General features: G+C 49.8%; 1 protein-coding gene across 2 annotated transcripts in view; it reads left to right on the top strand.

Annotated features, from left to right (window-relative positions):
• Positions 1–20,516, top strand: part of RELB (RELB proto-oncogene, NF-kB subunit) — a 28,655-nt gene that overhangs the window by 6,922 nt on the left and 1,217 nt on the right. For both annotated transcript variants that reach the window (XM_058706406.1, XM_058706405.1), the window contains 7 exons: positions 8,978–9,135; positions 10,514–10,605; positions 10,792–10,923; positions 12,682–12,786; positions 17,675–17,890; positions 18,635–18,703; positions 18,825–18,902. In XM_058706406.1, the coding sequence (XP_058562389.1) occupies positions 8,978–9,135; positions 10,514–10,605; positions 10,792–10,923; positions 12,682–12,786; positions 17,675–17,890; positions 18,635–18,703; positions 18,825–18,902 (850 nt within the window). The remainder of the gene's footprint in view (positions 1–8,977; positions 9,136–10,513; positions 10,606–10,791; positions 10,924–12,681; positions 12,787–17,674; positions 17,891–18,634; positions 18,704–18,824; positions 18,903–20,516) is intronic.

The following is a 20,516-nucleotide window of genomic DNA, read 5'->3' as shown; positions in this document are numbered from 1 at the left end:
GTTGCTGTTGTTGGAGCGGATCATAGTTAATCGCCTGGCCCCAGATTCAAAAGGACATTCAAAGAAAGGCCTCCTTCCTGGCAGTTGGCAGTATTAATCGAAATTATCATTGCCGTGGAAGGGCCGACGCGATCTCCCGGTCCACAAGGGAGGTCTTAATAATCGGAGTGGCCAAGTTTGAATGAATCCCCGTTCTGCCATTTACTAGCTGTGCAGCCTTGGGCTGCTTATTCAGTCCCTCTGTGCCTCAGTTTCCTTCTCCACAAAACGGGATAATAATAATACTAACCCACCTGCGGTTGTTGGGAGGCGGAAACGAGTTAATTTATACACACCAAGGGCCTCCAGCACGATATGTGCTCCGTGGAGATGAACCGCTGGCCTTACGGCGTTAACGATTATGACCATCCATCGTGACTCATCGGCCTGGCCATTCCAGGCACTGATCATGTAGATATATGCCAGCCTCGGGGCAAAAAGAGGGATGTGCAAGGTTATCCCTTGCAGCCTTGCCTAAAGAATCAGAATGCAGCGTTCATCAGCATGGCACTGGTGAAATAATCCTGTGAACATCTACACATTGGAATCCTACGCAGCCATGGCAAGTCTATGTGTGTGAATGTGTGTGCCGATAAATATAAACACGTGCAGTTAGTTAACACAGAAACAATTTTAAATGAAGCCCTCCCTTACTGTACTAATGTGAAACCATCGCCAAGATAGATTAATAAACAAAAACAAAAACAAAAAGGCACAGAACCATTTGTAGGGGATTATGCTACCTTTTGTGTTAAAGAGAGGGAAAAATAAGATTCCACATTTGGGTTTGCTACACGCATCTTTATTTTGTTTTAAAGTTTTATTTATTTATTTATTTATTATTATTTATTATTATTATTTTTTGAGAGCAAAAGGGTGCAAGTGAGCAAGGGGCAGAGAGAGAGGATAGAATCCCACAAGGGGCGGAGACGGGGAGAGAGAGAGAGAGAGAGAGAGAGAGAGAGAGAGAGAGAAGCAGAGCTCACCGAAAGAGAGGGCTTGTGTTCACCGGAAGCGGGGCTCGAGCTCACTCAGTGTGGGGCTGGAACTCACCCCTTGCAGGGCTCCCATGCGTGAATCAAATCGTGAGATCATGTGACCTGAGCCCAGGTCTAATGCTTAACCCCCTGAGCTACCTGTTTCAAGATTTTTTTTTTAATGTTTACTTATTCTCGGGGGAGAGACAGAGACAGAGACAGAGTGTGAGTGGGGGAGGGTCAGAGAGAGAGGGAGACACAGAATCCGAAGCAGGCTCCAGGCTCCGAGCTGTCAGCCCAGAGCCGGATGCGGGGCTCGAACTCACAAACTGTGAGGTCATGACCTGAGCCAAAGTCAGACGCTTAACCGACTGAGCCACCCTGGCGCCCCAGAGCTACCCGTTTCAAACCTGTTTAAAGGTGCCTCTGTTTCAAAGTTTTAAATAAGCACATGCCTCAAAACTTTCAAACATCAAAGATTTGTATTAACATGCGTGGATGGGGGATAATTTGCCGTGCGGGTTCTCTCCTGGTGGGTATTGGGGTTGTTTCCCATCTCCTATTATAAGCAACGCTGTAGAGAATGACTCGGTTCGTCTGTTCTTTCCTTCATGTCGCTCCTGGAAGTGGACCTTGCTGGTTGGTCTAAGGTAATTTGGTAGGCAAATTGCCCTCCGTGAGGTTGTGCCCATGACCATTTCTCCCAACTGGCGTCGGAGAGGCATGGTTCCTTGCATCTCCCTGGTACAGAGCCCTCATGTGCTTCCGGATCTTTGTTGAAGTGTTTATTGAACCTGAGTTGTGTGTGAATCACTGCACCAGCCCCGGGTTGCACGGCCGCCAGCACCCAGAGTCCTCCGAATTTCCCCCGACCAGGCAGCCAGAAGGGCCCTGTTAAATTGCACGTCTGCTCTTTGCCCTTGCTCAGAACCCTTTCTTGGCTCCCCAGTGCCCCCAGGAGGAAGCCTAATCTCCCTGAGCCTCTAAGGCTCTCACCCTCTGGCTCCTGCTGCCCATTCCCACCCAGCCCCTCCTCACTGGCCACCCTCCAGCCACTAGGACTTTGCACATGCTGTTCCTCCCGCCTGGAGACCCATGAGGCCTTAGCCCACTTCTGCCCCAGGTCCAAACTCCTTCACACGAGGTCTCCTGCTTCCTTCCCTCCCCCTCTCCCATAAAGTACGGGAATTTATACTCATAGGTTTATTTAGGTGATTAACAGAGCAACCCTGTCCTTCCCCCACCCTGCAGGAAGCAGTCAACATAGTGGTTACAAATTCAGATTCTAGAGTCAGAAAGACGTGGGTTTGAATCTTACCAGCTGTGTGAATTGAGGTTCGTCCGGTGCTTCTGAATGGAGTTGGAGCTCCCCACCACTCACTCCCCTAGTGGAGGCTCCCTTTACTCAGCTAGGTAGTTGTTATTTGATTTGGTTCCAGACATTGTGGCCAAAAGCAGCATCCAGGGCGGAACATTCTGGTGGAAAGAACGGTTTACTTTGAAATGTACATTCCATCACCGGATTTTCAGGAATGGGGCAAGCACAGGGCATAGAGGGATATTTTTGTAACGCCTTATTTATCTTTAAAGATTTTGTCTATTTTTCCAATTGTCAGGGTATTTTTTTTTCAACTTTATGTCTCAACTTTTTCTTTTGAAAAATTAAAAACCTACATACGATAGACAAGAACATTGCAGTGAACATGACTTTTGCCTTATTTGCTTTGTCTTTCTCTCCCTTTAGATAGACATTTAGAGAGGGAGATTTAAAAGTAAGTTGGAGATATACTCCACCCATAATGTTTCAGTGTATATCCCTCAAGCACAAGGATGTTTTCCTACAATGTAGTACCCATATAATCATAATATCATCATCACGCTCTAGAAACTTAATTTTCCTCCAAGGGTATTATCTAATATTAAGTCCATATTCTAATTATCCCCTAAATGTTCTTTTTCTTTCTTTTTTCCTTTCTTTTTTCCTTTCTTTTTTTCTTTCTTTCTTTCTTCCTTTCTTTCTTTCTTTCTTTCTTTCTTTCTTTCTTTCTTTCTTTCTTTCTTTCTTTCTTTCTTTCTTTCTTTCTTTCTTTCTTTCTTTCTTTTATGAGAGAGACCTGATGTGGGGCTCGAACCCACCAACCATGAGATCATGACCTGAGTTGAAGTTGGATGCTCAACCAACTGAGCCACCAGGGCATCCCTGTTCTTTTTTCTTTTTGAGGATTTTATTTTGAAGTACTCTCCTCACCCAATGTGGGGCTTGAACTCACAACCTTGAGATCAAGAGTCACGTGCTCCCTCCACGGAGCCAGCCTGGTGTCCCCCAAATATTCTTGATAGCTGTTGTTTTTGTTCACTTGTTTAATATTCAGTCCAGGATCACATGCTGGATTTAATTGACAGGACTTGCTATGGTCTGAATGTTTGTGTCCCCCTAAACTACATCCGTTGCAATCCTAGTCCCCAGTGTGATGGTATTAGAAGGTAGAGTCTTTGTGGGGCGCTTGAGTGGCTCAATCAGTGGGCGTCTGGCTCTTGATTTCAGCTCAGGTCATGATCCCAGGGTCATGAGATCGAGCCCCGCATTCAGCTCCGTGCTGGTCACTAAGTGTGGAGCCTGCTTGAGATTCTCTCCCCCTTCCTGTTATTCCCCCCCTCTCAAAATAAATAAATAAACTTAAAAGAGAGAGAAGAAGGTAGGGCCCTTGTGAAGTGCTGAGGTTATGGGAGCAGAGCTCTCGTGAGTGGGGTTGATGATTTTGTAAGAGACTCCAGAGAGCTTGCCGGCCCCTCGCACCAGGTGAGTATGACATTGAGGGAAGTCAGGGCTGGAAGACGGGCCTCCCCAGAGCCTGACCATGCTGGCCCCCTCCAGCCCCCTCCAGAACAGTGAGAAATAAATTGCTGTTGCTTAGATGCCGTCCAGTTCACGTGTTCTGTTGTAGCAGCCCGGACAGACTAAGACGGATGGCCTTAGGGTCTTTTTAATGTTTATTTTTGAGCGTGGGGGGACGGGCAACAAGAGGGACAGAGGATCCGCAGCGAGCTCTGTGCTGACAGCAGAGAGCCGAGTGCGGGGCTCGAACTCACCAACCGTGAGATCATGACCTGAGCCAAAGTCGAAGGCTTAACCGACTAAGCCACCCAGGCGCCTCTGCCTCTAGTGTCTTTTGACCCGAGTTTAGCTTCTCAGTCTGACTTCATGCTTTGGGGTGTGGACACTTGGAGGTGGGGGGGGGGGACAGGACAGCTGTTTCGTCGAATGTCCCGCATTCTGTGCTTGTTGAGCGTTTCCAGAGGAGATCAGGCTGTATGTTTTGGTGGGAATACCCCACTGGCGATGCTGTGGCTCACATCAGTCTCACATCAGGAGACACGGGGTGGCAGTCTGTCCCCATGTCAGTGATGCTGAGTCAGACCCTGTGGGGAGGTATATTAGCCTGCCCAGGCTGCCATTACAAAATCCCACAGACTGGGTGGCTTGAACAACAGAAATGTATTGTCCTCATGGCTCTGGAGGCTGGAGGTCCAAGATCAAGGTGCCAGCAGATTTGGTTTCCTCTAAGGTCTCTCTCCTTGGCTTGCAGACGGCTTCCCTTTCTGTGTCCTCACTCGTCTGGTGTCTCTTTGCGTGTCCAAAGTACCTCTTTTTAAATTTTTTTTTTTTGAGAGAGAGCATGGGGGAGGGGCAGAGAGAGAAGGAGAGAGAGAATCCCAAGCAGGTTCCGCACTTCAGCACAGAGCCTGACACGGGGCTGGAACTCATGTACCATGAGATCATGAGCTGAGCCGAAATCAAGAGTTAGAAGCTTAACTGAGTGAGCCACCCAGGCGCCCCTAAATCACCTCTTCTTATAAGGACATTGGGCAGATTGGATCAGAACGCATCCTAGCGGCCTCATTAACTTAATCACCTCTTGAAAGACTCTTGTCCCCAGATACAGTCACATCCTGAGGCACTGAGGGTTAGGCCTTCAACATATGAGTCGCAGGGGGATGCCCTTGGCCCATACCCGCTAGGGACCAGCAGGCTGTTTCGTTGTAAAGGTACAGCCTTCCTTTGTAATTAGTAACTTACCTGTGGGGTGATGCTTGGACGCTGTGTTTTCCCCAACCCTTTCTTTCTAGGTCTTTCCAGGCAGTTTTTCTGGCTTGGTGTTTGTTTTGATTTTCAAAGAGTTAGCACAGTAAAAACCCCACAACAGGGGACCACCTGGCTCTGAATCTGGACTCAGGATTTTTAGTCCCATCTTTTGGAGGAGGAAACTGAGGCTCAGAGAGGGGAAGTTACTTGCTCGGGGGCACACAGCAAGTTGACGGTAGTAATTACTAAGCACTCCTGTGTGCCAGGTGCTTACTAATATCCATTTTGTAGATAAAGGCAGGATAGACAGGTTTATCATGCAGAAGGCCAGCGACGGAGCCTGGATTTGGTACCAGCTCTGATTTATTCCAAGGCCTCATGTGACATCTTAGAAGTTTCCAGCCCTGCAGTTCTCCTGAATCCCCAGACTGTTGACTCTGAGGTTTTCTGGATCTCCTAATATTATGGTGGGGAGCTGGTTAAATGAATAGCTTTAACCCCATCTGACTCAGTGAAATTTATATGCAATATTACGTCTCTCTACTCATAATCACCCCCCAAATCCATAATGCCGTAACTTTAATATGAAGCAGAAATAAAAGGAAAATAAACAGCATAATAAGCACCTTCATTTCAATATGTAAATGTTCAGGCACAGCCCCAGGGAATCCTAATGAAGGTGGCAGTGGCTTGAGACCTCACTAATGCAGTGTCCCCATCGGCAGCCTGACCCAGTCAGGTGGAGTTAGCGAATTAAACGCCATTTGGCCAGGGTTGCAGCTGGTGATGGGATCTTCCAAAGTGGCAAACAACCCTTAGTCTAAAACAAAATCCGGTCTTCCCTCAGTTAACATGGTGGCCGCGGTCCTTGAAAATTCAGTATAATTTTTTTTTTAATGTGTGTTTATTTTTGAGAAAGAGAGAGAGAGAGAGACTGAGCGCAGGTGGGGGAAGGGCAGAGAGAGGGGGAGACACAGAATCCCAAGCAGGCTCCAGGCTCTGAGCTGTCAGCACAGAGCCCGACGCGGGGCTCGAACTCACGAACCACGAGATCATGACCTGAGCCGAAGTCAGACGTTCAATCAGTTAAGCCACCCAGGCGCCCTCAAAATTCAGCGTATTTGTAAGTTATGGGAAAAAGGACTGTATATGTAAAACAGCTAGATTCTGGCTGTGATTATTTCAAACAGGTTTGTCACCGATGTGAATGTTGGCGGGATGATCAAAATCTTGCAGGACTTGTGTTGGACTGTCCCTGGTTTTGCAGGCGGTGGAGCACGTCTGGCTCTGCCTACCGCCTGCCGTGGGTCCCCATTACCCAGTCAACCCATATCACCCCCCAATATCCCAAACACCCCCTAGAGGGCAGTACTCCCCCACAGAGACACATTCTTTCCTGGTCTTTTATAGGGAAGGGCTTTAGAAGTTCAGAGCTCAGGGGGTCTGGGTGGCTGAGTCAGTTGAGCCTCCGACTTCCGCTCAGGTCATGATCTCACAGTCTGTGAGTTCGAGCCCCGCTTTGGGCTCTGTGCTGACAGCTCAGAGCCTGGAGCCTGCTTTGGATTCTGGGTCTCCCTCTCTCCTGCCCTGCCTTGCTCTCTCTTTCTCAAAAATAAACATTTAAAAAAAAGTTACTAAAAAAATTTTTTTAGAAGTTCAGAGCAGGCTTTACAGGGTCTTTGATGTTAGCAGGGCCCTACGGGTGACTCAGGAAAACCAGGTGGGTCTGGGTGACATCTGAAGAGCTGGTTTCTATCTGCTAGATTCTACTGTGAAAAATAAACTTCCTCCCTGCCATGTGGCTGCTGAACAGGAATTCCGGCCCCAGTTGCCTTAATGTCCATTTTCTTTAAAGGGAATCTGGAAATCTGGAATAGCATGATGTTTCATGCTTTTGAAATGCAGGCACCAAATTTTCGGTTTCCCCAAATTGGAACAAAAATTATTTTAGTCTTTTTTTGTAGTTTAAAAAAGTTTTTATTGAGGTATAATTTATATATGCAAAATTGTGCATATTTAATGCATACATTTTGATGAGTTTGGATGAAACTTGTTAAAAAAGTTGTTTAATGTTTATTTTTGAGAGAGAGACAGAGACGGAGCGTGAGCGGGGGGAGGGGCAGGGAGAGAGAGGGAGACACAGAATCCGAAGCAGGATCCAGGCTCTGAGCTGTCGGCACAGGGCCCCACGCGGGGCTCGAACCCACAAGCTGTGAGATCATGACCTGAGCTGAAGTTGGACGCTTAGCGACTGAGCCACCCAGGTGCCCCTGAAACATTTTTGAATTACAGGAAAATGGCAAGAATAGTCCAGGGAGCACCTGTGTGCCCTTAACTCGTATTTGCCAGTTGACATTGGGCCACATTCCCTGTATCTGCCACTCTTCTCCATACACGCAAACACACACACTGTTTGTGCTAAACTATGTGCATGCACATTGTAGATATTAAGTTACTTCACCTCGGGATCCTTCAGCCGGCACCTCCTGCAAATAGACTAAACTCCCGCATGGCGACATTAACAATATCATTAGCTTCCCTGGGAAAATTAACAATATCCCATCATATCGTCCGATGTATTACGTCTCCCGCTTGTCCCCAACATGTGTTTTATCATCGTTTCTGCCTCCTGCATCCAGGATCCAGTTAAGGATCATATGTTATAGATTGCATTTGCTTGTCATGTCTCTCTGGTCTCTCTCTCTCTCTCTCTTTTTTTTTTAATTTGAGAGAGAGAGCATGAGCAGGGGAGAGGGCCAGAGAGAGAGAGAGAGAGAGAGAGAATCTCAAGCAGGCTCCACGCTCAGCGCGGAGCCTGACACAGGGCTCCATCCCACGACCCTGGTTTCAGGACCTGAGCCAAAATCGAGACTCAAGACGCTCAACCTACTGAGCCACCCAGACGCCCCTCTCTCCTTTTTTTTTTTTTTTTTTTTTTCAAATCAAGTTGCAGTTGATCGACTCTTGTGTGTCCAGCTCTATGCATTTTCACATACATACACCACTGTGTAATTACCAGCCGGGTCCGTATATGTTATTTGTTCGATTATCACCCAAATGCGATGCCCATCTTTTTTTTCTTTTTCTTTCTTTCTTTTTTTTTTTTTAAATTTTAATGCTTATTTATTTTTGAGACAGGGAGAGACAGAGATGAGAGTGGGGGAGGGTCAGAGAGAGAGGAAGACACAGAATCTGAAACAGGCTCCAGGCTCTGAGCTGTCAGCACAGAGCCCGACGCGGGGCTCGAACTCACGGGCCGCGAGATCATGACCTGAGCCAAAGTCAGACGCCCAACCGACTGAGCCACCCAGGTGCCCCGTGATGCCCATCTCTTTATTCTTTCACAACACTGATCTTTTTTTTTTGACCTGATGAACCACCATTTGGGCTCGTTTGAGGAATCACGGTGAGATTCAGGTGACGTGCTTCTGGAAAGCTGTCACAGCAGCGATGTTGTGCCTTCCCAGTGTACCCCGTCAGGGTGCCCAAGTCATTTTGGCCCAGTATTGGTGATGTTGACCTTGGCCACCTGATTTACACGGCGCCCAGTGGCGTTTCCCCTGCGAAGGTGCTTTTTTTCCTCTGGTCATTAGTAAGTTCTCTGTGGGCCATACTTGGAGACCCCGTGTGCATCCAAGTTTCTAAAACTCACAGTGGCCAAAGAAGGGACATCTGGAGGGCAGCTATCATGTGATGAGGCCCCCAGGTCACCAGTCGGAAGCCTCTGGCTCAGGATCCCAGAGGGGTCTTAGGCAAACGCCCTTCCGTCATCCTGTGGGGGGAGAGGGTTGGGGAGTTACCAGAGGAGGCCCCAGGGAGTTTGGATGAGTGCAGGTGTCTGCGATGGGACCCCAAAAGCGCACCTGTCTCCCTGCAGCTCCGGGATTGTGGAGGGCTTCGGGAGGTGGAGGTGACCGCCTGCCTGGTGTGGAAGGATTGGCCTCACCGAGTCCACCCCCACAGCCTCGTGGGGAAAGACTGCACCGACGGCGTCTGCAGGGTGAGGCTCCGGCCTCATGTCAGCCCCCGGCACAGGTACTTGACCCCTGACCCCTAACCCTGTACCTCAGGCACCAGAGAAATAGAGGGGCTGAAGATTGCCCAGGGAAACCTTAGCAAAAGGGGCCGCTTGGCCAGATTGTCCCCACTGCATTTCCTAGACAGGGAGACTGAGGCCAGGCCCGGGGGTGGTGGAGGGGCTTACCTAGGCCTGGCCCCCCTGCTGCACGCCCATTCACACACATTATATTTATCCCCATTTTGTAGAGGTGGAAACTGAGGCACGGAGAGGTGAAGGAGCCCAGATAGCTGATGGCAAAGCTGGGATTCGACTCCCGACCCCACTTAACTGCAAGGATCATTCCTTCTTTCCCTTTATAATTTACAAGAAATAAAAATTAAAAGGTACAAAAAGATTCTACAGTGAAAAATAAACTTCCTCCCAGCTATCAGTGTCCTTCAGCTATCAGCGTCCCTTCCTAGAGGCGGTTAAAAATATGTTACATGTACTTTCGTTTTTTCTCACCTTACAAGTAGCAGACGTTTGTACCTCCTTTTTATGTTCTAGTACATCTTGGAGATCACTCCTATAAGCATCTAGAGCTGCCCTATCCTTTTTCCTGGCTGCATAGAATTCTGATGTACAGACGTTCACAATTAATTAAGCAAGTCCCCGACGATGAGTTTTTTTTCTACATTGGCATCATGTCGGTTTTAATTTGTAGTGTTCTTTTTTTTTAAATTTTTTTTTTAACGTTTATTTATTTTTGAGACAGAGAGAGACAGAGCATGAGCGGGGGAGGGGCAGAGAGAGAGGGAGACACAGAATCTGAAACAGGCTCCGGGCTCTGAGCTGTCAGCACAGAGCCCGACGCGGGGCTCGAACTCACGGACCACGAGACCGTGACCTGAGCTGAAGTCGGACGCTTAACCGACTGAGCCACCCAGGCACCCCACTTTTTTTTTTTTTTTTAAATATTTATCTTTGAGAGAGCGCAAGCAGGGGAGGGGCAGAGAGAGGGGGACGGAGGATCTGAAGCGGGCTCTGCGCGGACAGGCCGACAGCAGCGAGCCTGATGTGGGGCTCGAACTCACGAGCTGCGAGATCATGACCCGAGCTGAAGTCGGATGCTCAACAGAGTGAGCCACCCGGGTGCCCCATAATTTGCAGTGTTCCTACCATAAATGGGGTTGGCCGGTGTTTTCATATGGGAAAGACAGGTGCGTTTCCAGGTGCTCTCGAGAATCCCCAATGCTCCTGAGGGGTTTAAACCCTTAGGGCCCTCCTGATGCTGGGCACCCTGAGACTCTGAGCCCCAAGGCAGCATCTGCCGGAGTCCTCCTCTGGGTTAGGTCTCTACCTGCCTATTCATGAGTACCTCCCTTCACCCATTCCTTCCCTCTCCCCGTTCAGCTTTAACAATCTGGGCATCCAGTGTGTGAGGAAGAAGGAGATTGAAGCCGCCATTGAGCGGAAGATTCAGCTGGGCATCGACCCCTACAATGGTGAGTCCCCGAAACTAGTCCGATTGGCTTGTCCTCCTGGACGCCTCGCCCTCTCTGCCACCCGGTCCCCTTACCTCACCTTCTCCGGTATCCGCTGTCTCCCCAGCCCCCAGTCCCTACCCTCTCACCATCTTCCCACCAGAGTCTCCACCCCCCACCCTCAGCCTTGCCATCTCTCTCCTACAGCTGGGTCTCTGAAGAACCATCAAGAGGTGGACATGAATGTCGTGAGGATTTGCTTCCAGGCCTCATATAGGGACCAGCAGGGACAGATGCGCCGGATGGACCCCGTGCTCTCTGAGCCCGTCTATGACAAGAGTGAGTCTGGGGTGTGCGTATTAGGATTGTTGTTGGCCACAGATACTGGAAAGCCCCACATTCGATGGCTTGAACAAACAAGCCAAGGGTGTTCTCTATTTTTATTTGTCTCGTTATTAAGTCTGTTCGTGCTGATTCGGCTGCTCGGCAATATTAGGGCCCTGGTTCAGCTCTGTGATGCCCTTGGTCATGAGCTGGCTGCCACGGCTCCAGATATCATGTCTGTGTTCAAGGCACGATGGGCAGTGTCACCCTGTACGGTGTGCAGGCTGTACACTGCCCAATTGCAGTGGTCAGCATTTATTAGGTAGCCTATGGAAACGAGGGCTCTTAGTATTGTAGAATGCACAACCTGAACCACTGTACTAGGCAGTTCTAGGAAAGAGGCAGCACGAGTAATAATACTTTTTTCTTTTATACAGAAAACAGTAGATTCCCCAGAATCCCCCTGGTAGACTTCTGTTTATGTATCATTGGCCGTAATTTGGTCTCATCGCTGCCCCTAGTTGCAAGGGAGTCTGGGAAAGCAAGTATTTAGGTTTTCCATCCTCTACAAAGCGATATAGGTATGGAAGAGGAGAATGGGAATGGCTGTTAGGTTTTAGCAGCCTACAGTGACTGCCACAAGCATCAAAATGAGGAGGGATTTTTTTTTTTTAAGTTTATTTATTTTGAGACAGAGAGAGGGAGGGGCAGAGAGAGAATCCCAAACAGGCTCCATGCTGTCAGTGCAAAGCCCGGTTCGGGACTTGATTTCACAAACCGTGAGATCGTAACCTGAGCCAAAACCAAGAGTCAGCCACTTAAGTGACTGATCCACCCAGGTGCCCTCAAATGGGAGGGATATTAATTCAGTCAAGGCTTTTGTGGGTGCAAGTGATAGGATTCCAACTCAAATGGGCTGAAGAATCTGTTTGTTCCATTAATTAACAAGGTCCAGCACGTAAAGTGCTTCAGGTCTGGCTGAATCCAGGTGCTCAGCAGTACCATTAGGGATCTCTTTCCAACTCTGAGTTGTATTTCCTCCAATTTAGAGTCATTTTTGGCAGGGTCCTCCCATGGTGGGGGCAAAATGACTGTATGCAGCCCTAGCCTTGTATCCTACCAGCTTGGAACCTCTCCCCTGTGCCCAAAGAGAGCTTCTCTTACCCAGTGTTTTTGGTTGGATTCTCGGGGCTTGCTCTCATTGGCCTGGCTTCGGTCATGTGTTCCTCTCTGACCAATCAGCTGTGGCCAGAGGGAGGCAGTGCTTTCATTGGCCAGGTTTGGGGCATGTGATCACTGCTGAGCTAGGGAGTGGCTTCAGCCCCCCAAAACAGGTGCACACTTGACTGAGATGGGGGTGGGGGCTGTTATCTTCAAGAAAAATTGAGGGGCTGTTAACAGAAAGAGGGCCAGGACTGCTGCTAGACAGGCAAGACGAGGGTGTCCACTACAGATCTCAGACCACGAATCCTCCTCTCAGAATGGTCTCTGACCCCTGACCTGGCCGACTCTCCTCTGAGGTCTGACAGCCTCCCTTTCGGCTGGACACTCACTGGGCCTCAGCCTGGAGGACTCGCGACTCTCCATCGACCCTTCCGTCTGAGCATCTTCTTCTTCTCCCTGGACCACGGGTTCCAGGAGGATCAGGCCAGCTGGCTTCTCCGTTTCCATCTTGGCCTGGCCCAGGGTGGGCACCCACGGGGTACCTGCTAAGGGTTGGATGACCGAATTCTCATCTTTGCTTCCATCCCTCTTCCCCTCGCTCTGTCCCAGAGTCCACAAACACGTCAGAGCTGCGGATTTGCCGAATTAACAAGGAGAGCGGGCCGTGCACGGGGGGCGAGGAGCTCTATCTGCTGTGCGACAAGGTGCAGAAAGGTGAGGGACCTGGGACAGCGCCCCGGGACTGGGTGTGGGGTCTGCTGGCTTTGCTGGGGTAGCCAGGGAGCTGGGAGGGTGATTGGGTGAGGAGGAGCTGGTCGACTGGGGCGGCGGAGTCGAAGGATCCAGAACTCTGGTTGTGGAGCCCGAGTGAAACAGCTGACTGGTCCGTTCGCTCACGGAGCCGCTCACTCGCTCGTTCATGAGCAAAGATGGAGAGCCTTATGTGCTGGCTCAGGCCAGGCAGTGCCGGCCCCCAGGAGCTGCGGTGGGGACGGGGCGGGGGGTGGGGGGGTGGGGGGGTGGGGTGGGGGGACTCTGATATTAACATCCTGGAGTTGCATAAATAAATGCTTTATGAGGCTGGGCTAGGGCTACAGGAGGAGGAAAATGGAGAGGGGGAGAAATATCTCCCCCGCTTCATTCGTGTCTGTTCAAGTGTCCCTTTTTCAAAGAGAGGGTTTCATAAAAAACAGGTGCCCGCCGCATTGCCTGGCTAGGGAGAGCTTTCCCTCTTACCATATATGTCTTTTCTGTATCCTTTGCGTTTTCTGTCATGTGACTCTATTATACATCGCATCACCCCCAACAGTAATAAAGAGCTAACGTTGATCTTGCCCTTTCTATATGCCAAGCTCTCTTACAAGCACTTTGGTTTTTGTTTTCGATTTTTTTTTTTAATGTTTATTTATTTTTGAGAGGAAGACAGAGGGCAAGCCGGGGAGGTGCAGAGAAAGGGAGGAGACACAGAATCTGAAGCAGGCTCCAGGCTCGGAGCTGTCAGCACAGAGCCCGACGTGGGGCTCAAACCCACGAACTTATGAGATCATAACCTGAGTTGAAGTCGGATGCTTAACTGACTGAGCCATCCAGGCACCCGTCTTACGAGCATTTTGTATGTATCACTCAGTAGATCATCTAATTGCCTAACACTTCTAGGAGGTAGATCCAATCATTATCTCTCTTTTTATAGACAGGAAACTAAGGCACAGAAAGGTTAAGTAACTTGCACAAGGTCACACAGCTAGGCGGGTAGAGACCGGATTTGAATGCAGGTGGTCTGTGCTCCTAATCATCGTTCTGGGAGGAAACAGAAAAAAGATAGAGAAAGAGAGTTGAAAAAAAATTCAGGAAGATGGTGACAAAGTAGTGTTTGGAGAAAAACAATTCTGAGAAAGGAGATAGGGAAGAATGGCTGGAAGGCTTGTGGGCACAATTTTACTCAGTGGGGTCAGGGAAGACCACTCTTAGGGTATGTTGTGGGAGCCATGAGGGATCTGTGTGACTCTCTGGGGAAGAGCGATTCAGCAGAGGAAACAGCAAGTGCAAAGGCCCTGGGGTGGTAGCAGGTCCCGGTGTTGGAGGAACAGCAAGGCCATTGGGGCAGGTGGGGAGCAGAGTGGGAGAGCCTGTCACAGCTTCAGGGATCCTTCTCAATCCTTTCTCAGGCTGTGTGATTACATAGTTAACATCTGTCTCCTCCATTGGGGTGTATAGGGTAGGACCTAGGGCTGTCTTGGTGAGCAGCTGTGTCCCCAGAACTACCCAGTCCAGGGTCAAGCACACATGACGTTGTCAGGAAAAAAAAAAAAAAAATTGTACTTTTTTTTGTTTTTTGCCACAAGTTTCACTCTTTAAAATTAAAAATTGTTTCAATGTTTATTTATTTTTGAGAGAGAGCACGCATGCAGGTGAGGGAGGGGCAGGGAGAGAGGGGACAGAGGATCTCAAGCCGGCTCCATGCTGATAGCGGGGAGCCTAATGTGGGACTCGAACTCACGAACCATGAGATCATGACCTGGGCCGAAGTCAGACACTCAACCAACTGGGCCACCCGGCTGCCCCTTACTCTTTATTTATTTATTTTTTTTTAATTTTTTTTTTCAACGTTTTTTATTTATTTTTGGGACAGAGAGAGACAGAGCATGAACGGGGGAGGGGCAGAGAGAGAGGGAGACACAGAATCGGAAACAGGCTCCAGGCTCCGAGCCATCAGCCCAGAGCCTGACGCGGGGCTCGAACTCACGGACCGCGAGATCGTGACCTGGCTGAAGTCGGACGCTTAACCGACTGCGCCACCCAGGCGCCCCGCCCCTTACTCTTTAAAAAAAAATTTTTTTTAACTGTTTTAAAGTATACAATTCAGTGGCACTTAATACAGTCATCATGGGGTGCCACCACCACTATCTAGTTCCAGAACATTTTCATGGTCTATTATATTATATAAGCAGTCACTCTGTATTCTTCCCTCCCCTAAGCCCTGGCCACCACTAGTCAGTGTCTGTTGGTAGATTTCTCTCTTCTGGACATTTCACATAAATGGAATCTTACGACACATGGCCTTTCATGTCTGGCTTCTTTCGCTTAATGTTTGCAGGATTCATCTATGTGGTAGTATGGTGCTTCATTCCTTTTTATGACTGAATACACCACTGCACAGATATATAATTTGTTTATTCATTTATAAGTTGGTGGACATTTGGGTTGGCTATTCTTGTTTTTTAATTAAAAAATGTTTTCTTTTGTAAACACTTGAGTTTTTGGGTTTGGTTTTTTTTTTGTAAACCTAGATGTCTTACTTTTTTTTTTCTTTTCTTTTTTCTTTTTTTTTTTTTTTAGAGAGAGAAAGCACGAGCAGGGGAGGGGCGGAGAGAGAGAATCCCAAGCGGGCTCTGCAATGCAGAGTCTGGTGTAGGGCTCGATCCTACCACCCTGAGTAGAAATCAAGAGTCAGACGCTTAACTGACTGAGCCACCCAGGTTCCCCCCACCTTTTGGTTATTACAAGTGTCACTATGACCAATCGAACATTTATGTATAAGTTTTTGCGCCCAGGAATGGGAGGTTCTTAATTTTTTTTTTAACGTTTATGTATTATTGAGAGACAGAGAGAGACAGCATGAGCATAGGAGGGGCAGAGAGAGGAGGAGACACAGAATCTGAAGCAAGCTCCAGGCTCTGAGCTGTTAGCACAGAGCCCGACGCGGCTCGAACTCACAAACCTGATCATGACCTGAGCCGAAGTCGGACGCTCAACTGTCTGAGCCCCCCCAGGTGACCCCCCCCCCCCCAGGAATGGGAGGTTCTTATAAAATTTTGAGTGAATGAGCAAATGGTGATTGAGTGGCTCTCTGTGCTGGGCCCTTGTGCTAGGCAGTGTTGGGACATAGCAGTGACAGAGACAGCCCCGGGCTCTGCTCTCGCAGGGCTCCCAGTTCAGTGGGGGGGGGGGGGGGGGGGGGGAGAGGATAAGGAAATAAAGACAAATTCCAAAGGTGAGTTATGCTAAGACGGAAGAAGACAAAGCACCAAGACTGAACAATAAGAAGACCAGACATGGTCTGGGCACCATGGAAGGCTTCCCAGAGGAGGTGATATTTGAGCCAAGATCTGAGGAATGCCAAGGAGATTGTTAGAGGCCTGGGATTGGGGACCAAGAGCAGGGAAACTGTTCCAGGTGTGTGCAAATAACTAGGGGCAGATGTGGGTCCTGATCCATCGTTCACTCACTGGCCAGTCTTCGGTTGGTGACTTTACCACCCTGAGTCTCCATTTCCTCATCCCTGAAACGAGCTGGTGTTGGGATGTTACGGGATCTCAACTACCCAAGAACTACACTACGAAGAGTTAGCATTAATGAGAATTTCTGAGTGCCAGGCCTGAAGCTAGTACCTTGTATAATGCTAATAAAAGTAATCATACTTGGGGCCCCTGGGGGGCTCAGTCAGTCACGGTCACGCATCCGACTCCGGCTCAGGTCATGATCTCGAGTTTCATGAGTTGGGGCTCTGTGCTGACAGCTCAGAGGCTGGAGCCTGCTTCGGATTGTGTCTCCCTCTCTCTCTGCCCCCTCCCTGCTCGTGCTTTCTCTCTCTCTCTCTCCCTCTCTCAAAAATAAATAAACATTAAAAAAAAATTAAAGTAGCTGTGTAGGAGAGTTGGCACAGTAGATCTGAGACTATTATCCTTTGAAAGGCTTACTTCAAGGGCTGACCCTTGGCTGGCTTTTGGAATCTTGGGTGTCGAGAGGGCTCCCACCATTCCCTGACTGATGGGAGTGGCTCACTGTGTTTAAACTGTTTGCACGGACAATGTGGTTTGTGCTGAACACCTCTTTGCTTCTGGGAGTCTGGAATTTTGGTATGTGCCAGGCAGACGGTGCCTATGGAACCAGCCCCCAGTAAAAACCCCCGGGGTGCCAGGGTCTCCAGCGAGCTTCCCTGAGAGACCGCATTTCACACGTGTTGTCACAGTTTGTTATGGTGGGGGGGGGGGGGGAATCAGCATGTTCTCTGCACCTCCACTGGGAGAGGACTCTTGGAAGCTTGTGACTGGTTTCCTCTGGACTTTACTCCAGGCAAAATCTTTTCCCTTTACTGAGGACGCTCGTTATCTTCTTGCTGTAATAAATCTCAGCCATGAGTATGAGTATATGTTGAGTCCTGTGGGTCCCCTTAGTGAATCACTGAATCTGACAGTGGTCTGGGGGACTTCTGACACCGTGGGGATATTAATTCTACCTGCCGCTCAGGTTGTTAAAAGGATTAAATGAGATAATATACATAAAAAATATTTAAGATACTTAGTGACTAGCACACTGCTCCACAGGTTAGCTGCCACGATGATTAGTTTTATTCTTAAGACTATCAATATCGGGGGCACCTGGCTGGTTCGGTTGGTAGAGCGTGTGATTCTCGATCTTGGGGTCGTGAGTTCAAGCCCCACATGGGGCGTGGAACTCATTTAAAAAAAAAAATCAGCTGGAATTGCAAAAACTTAAAAAAATACTTGAAAAACATCAACATTGATTTGGGGGGAGGCTGAACGTGTTGGGGGCCCAGTGGGCCAGTGTCCTGGCTCAGCTGATGTCCCCACTTTCCCGCCAGAGGATATATCGGTGGTGTTCAGCAGGGCCTCCTGGGAAGGCCGGGCAGACTTCTCCCAGGCCGATGTGCACCGCCAGATCGCCATTGTGTTCAAGACACCGCCCTATGAGGACCTGGAAATCGCTGAGCCTGTGACCGTGAACGTCTTCCTGCAGCGGCTTACCGACGGGGTCTGCAGTGAGCCTCTGCCCTTCACGTACCTGCCTCGGGACCATGGTAACCACAGAAATCCAGGGTGACCCACCGCCCAGAGACCAGGTCTTTGGCCTAGAGGGGCCAGGGGAAGAGGCAGAAGTAAAATGCAGGTTCATGACCGCACAGACTGGGGTTCAACTCCTGGACCCACTACTTACTGGTTTTGTGAACTTGGCCTCTCTCAACCTCAGCCTCCTATGTAAAATGGAAATCATGCTACCCATCTGATGGCATTTGGGGAGTATTTATTTGTCCCCTCAGCACGTCGGCTCATGCCTGGCCCTGTACCGGGTGGTGCTGAGGACACAGCAGTGACCAAGGTAGCCTCAGCTTTGCCCTTGTAAGTGTCATAGTCCTTTAGTGGGGATGGAATTGCTTGGGGGACTCAGGTCACTCCGAGGGGGCATCTGACCCAAGCCTGGGGATCAGGGAAGCCTTCCTGGAGAAGGGGATGGCTGAGGATGTGAGGATGTCTAAGCAATTCTTGAGGGAAGTGGTGGGAGGTGGGAAATAGTGTCAAGCAGCTGGAGTCGCAAGTGCAAAGGTCCTGAGGCAGGATTGTGCCTGGCGTGTTCCAGGAACGACAAAGAGGTCAGTGTGGCTAGAAGTGGATCTGGGTTTTTCATTCTGATTAAGATGTGGACATCTATTTGCATTAGTTGGCCAAAAACTAGAGCAAGTCAAGGACTTCCTAAACGGTGTCTGTAATTAATGCTTAATTATAATTATTGATGGATTCCCTTGCCCCTGGTGTCTCCTGAACAGACAGCTACGGAGTGGACAAGAAGCGGAAACGGGGGATGCCGGACGTCCTTGGGGAGCTGAACAGCTCCGGTGTGTCCCTTATGCCCCTTTCCACACCCATCTCCAGGTTCCTGGGAGGGGATGGCTAAGTCCTAGGCTGGGGAGGCGGGGCTGTGAGGGTCCAGGGCTCCTCATCTCCACCTTCCCTTAGACCCCCATGGCATCGAGAGCAAACGGCGGAGGAAAAAGCCGGCCTTCCTGGATCACTTCCTGCCCAACCACGGCTCAGGTGGGTCACAGCACGGGTGGGTCCCTGCCCTCTGAAGCAGGGTGAGGGTGCTTCTGGCCTCTGCAGCGCCCCCCCCCCCCCACCTCCCACAAGGCCAGTAACTCACCACTTAGGCAGCAGCCTGAAGTAGAAAGAATAAGAGTTCTGGACACAGTCTGGAGGCTCTGATCTCAGCTGGGCCATTGACTCGCTGGGTGACCATGGCCGAGTTGGTCAGAGCTTCAGGGCCTCCTCTGAAGCGTTTCACCATAGACCTACCTCACGGGCCTTTTAGATTTTAATGTACCTTTTAACGTTTATTTATTGATGTTGGGAGAGTGAGAGCGAGTGGGGGAGGGGGGCGGAAAGAGAGGGAGAGAGAGACTCCCAAGCAGGCTCTGCGCTCAGCGCACGGCCCGACAGAGAGGCAGACGACCTCGGGGTCTTACCCGAGGTCACCCACCTGGTCTGTGATGGGGCGGGGAGCTGTACGTGGCCATCTGTGTAGGTTGGTGGTGAAGCGCTGTGTGAAGGAGGTAGCCGGAAGTGGATGGCAGGCAGGTGGGGGTGGGTGTCAGGGCCAGCCAACTCTCACTGAGAGCCTCTCTAACCCAGCCACCCTCTGGCCTGTTCGACCCCTGCCTTCATCTAAACTCACACGCCAGCTTCCACTTCCCATGAACCGCAGCCCCATCTGGCTGCCATCAGAAGCCTCCCCACCCACTGACGGCCAGCTGGAAGAACGCCCCCCCCCTCCCCCCCAGTACCCCAGCCACCCAACTCCCAGCCAGAGTCAGCTGAACCTGGACCCAGCCAGCCCCACCCTGGAGGTTTCAAGTGTCACCTGTTATTCCCTCTACCCACTGCCCCTGGTAACCAGTGCCTCCAGAGCTCCGCCCATAGCAACCACCAATCCCAGCTCATTAGCCACCTGCCATTCATCTGCCTCCTCCATCACCCCAGTTTCCCAGTGCCTAAAGTCCCCCTCTCTCATCCTTGGGGCAGAGCTGCTCTGGCATGATAGTATAATGGTCAGGAGCATGGCCTCATGGGATCAGACGGAGTTTGAATTCTGAGGCCCGAATTTAGCCACGGTGAGACTTCCGTGTGACTCCTTGGGACCTCATCTGTCAGACGGAAACTATACCTCTTAAGGTCCCTTTTAGAATTTAGTGAGGTCCTGTCCCACAGCACAGTGGCTGGCACAGAGTTCATGCTCAGATCTTAGGAACTTGCCAGAGATCGGGAATGCCACCTGCATTTGTTATGATCATGTTTAGCTGCGTTCACAGCAAAACCCAAATTAACGGGCTTTGACAAGGTAGAACTTGATGTCTTCTCTCAGATAATCAGAGATAGACAGTCCTGGGATGGTTTGGAGGCTGTATGATCATCAGAGACCCAAGCAAGCTCCAGCCATTTTCACCTCACAGTTTCTATCTCATGGTCCAAGGTGGCTGCCCCAGCTCCAGCCATCATGCCCGCATTCCAGCAAGGAAAACTTAGTCACATAACCACATTAAGCTGTAAGCGAGGCTGGGAAATAGAGTCCCAGTAGTCCTGGGTCTCTTTCTGAGATAAGCGTAATATACCTTTGCTGGTGAGGTTTGTCTTGTTGCAAAGAGACACTCTCCT

Source organism: Neofelis nebulosa, chromosome 17 (genome assembly GCF_028018385.1).
Source record: "Neofelis nebulosa isolate mNeoNeb1 chromosome 17, mNeoNeb1.pri, whole genome shotgun sequence".
NCBI lineage: Eukaryota > Metazoa > Chordata > Mammalia > Carnivora > Felidae > Neofelis > Neofelis nebulosa.
This window is presented reverse-complemented; position numbering and strand designations above follow the sequence as displayed.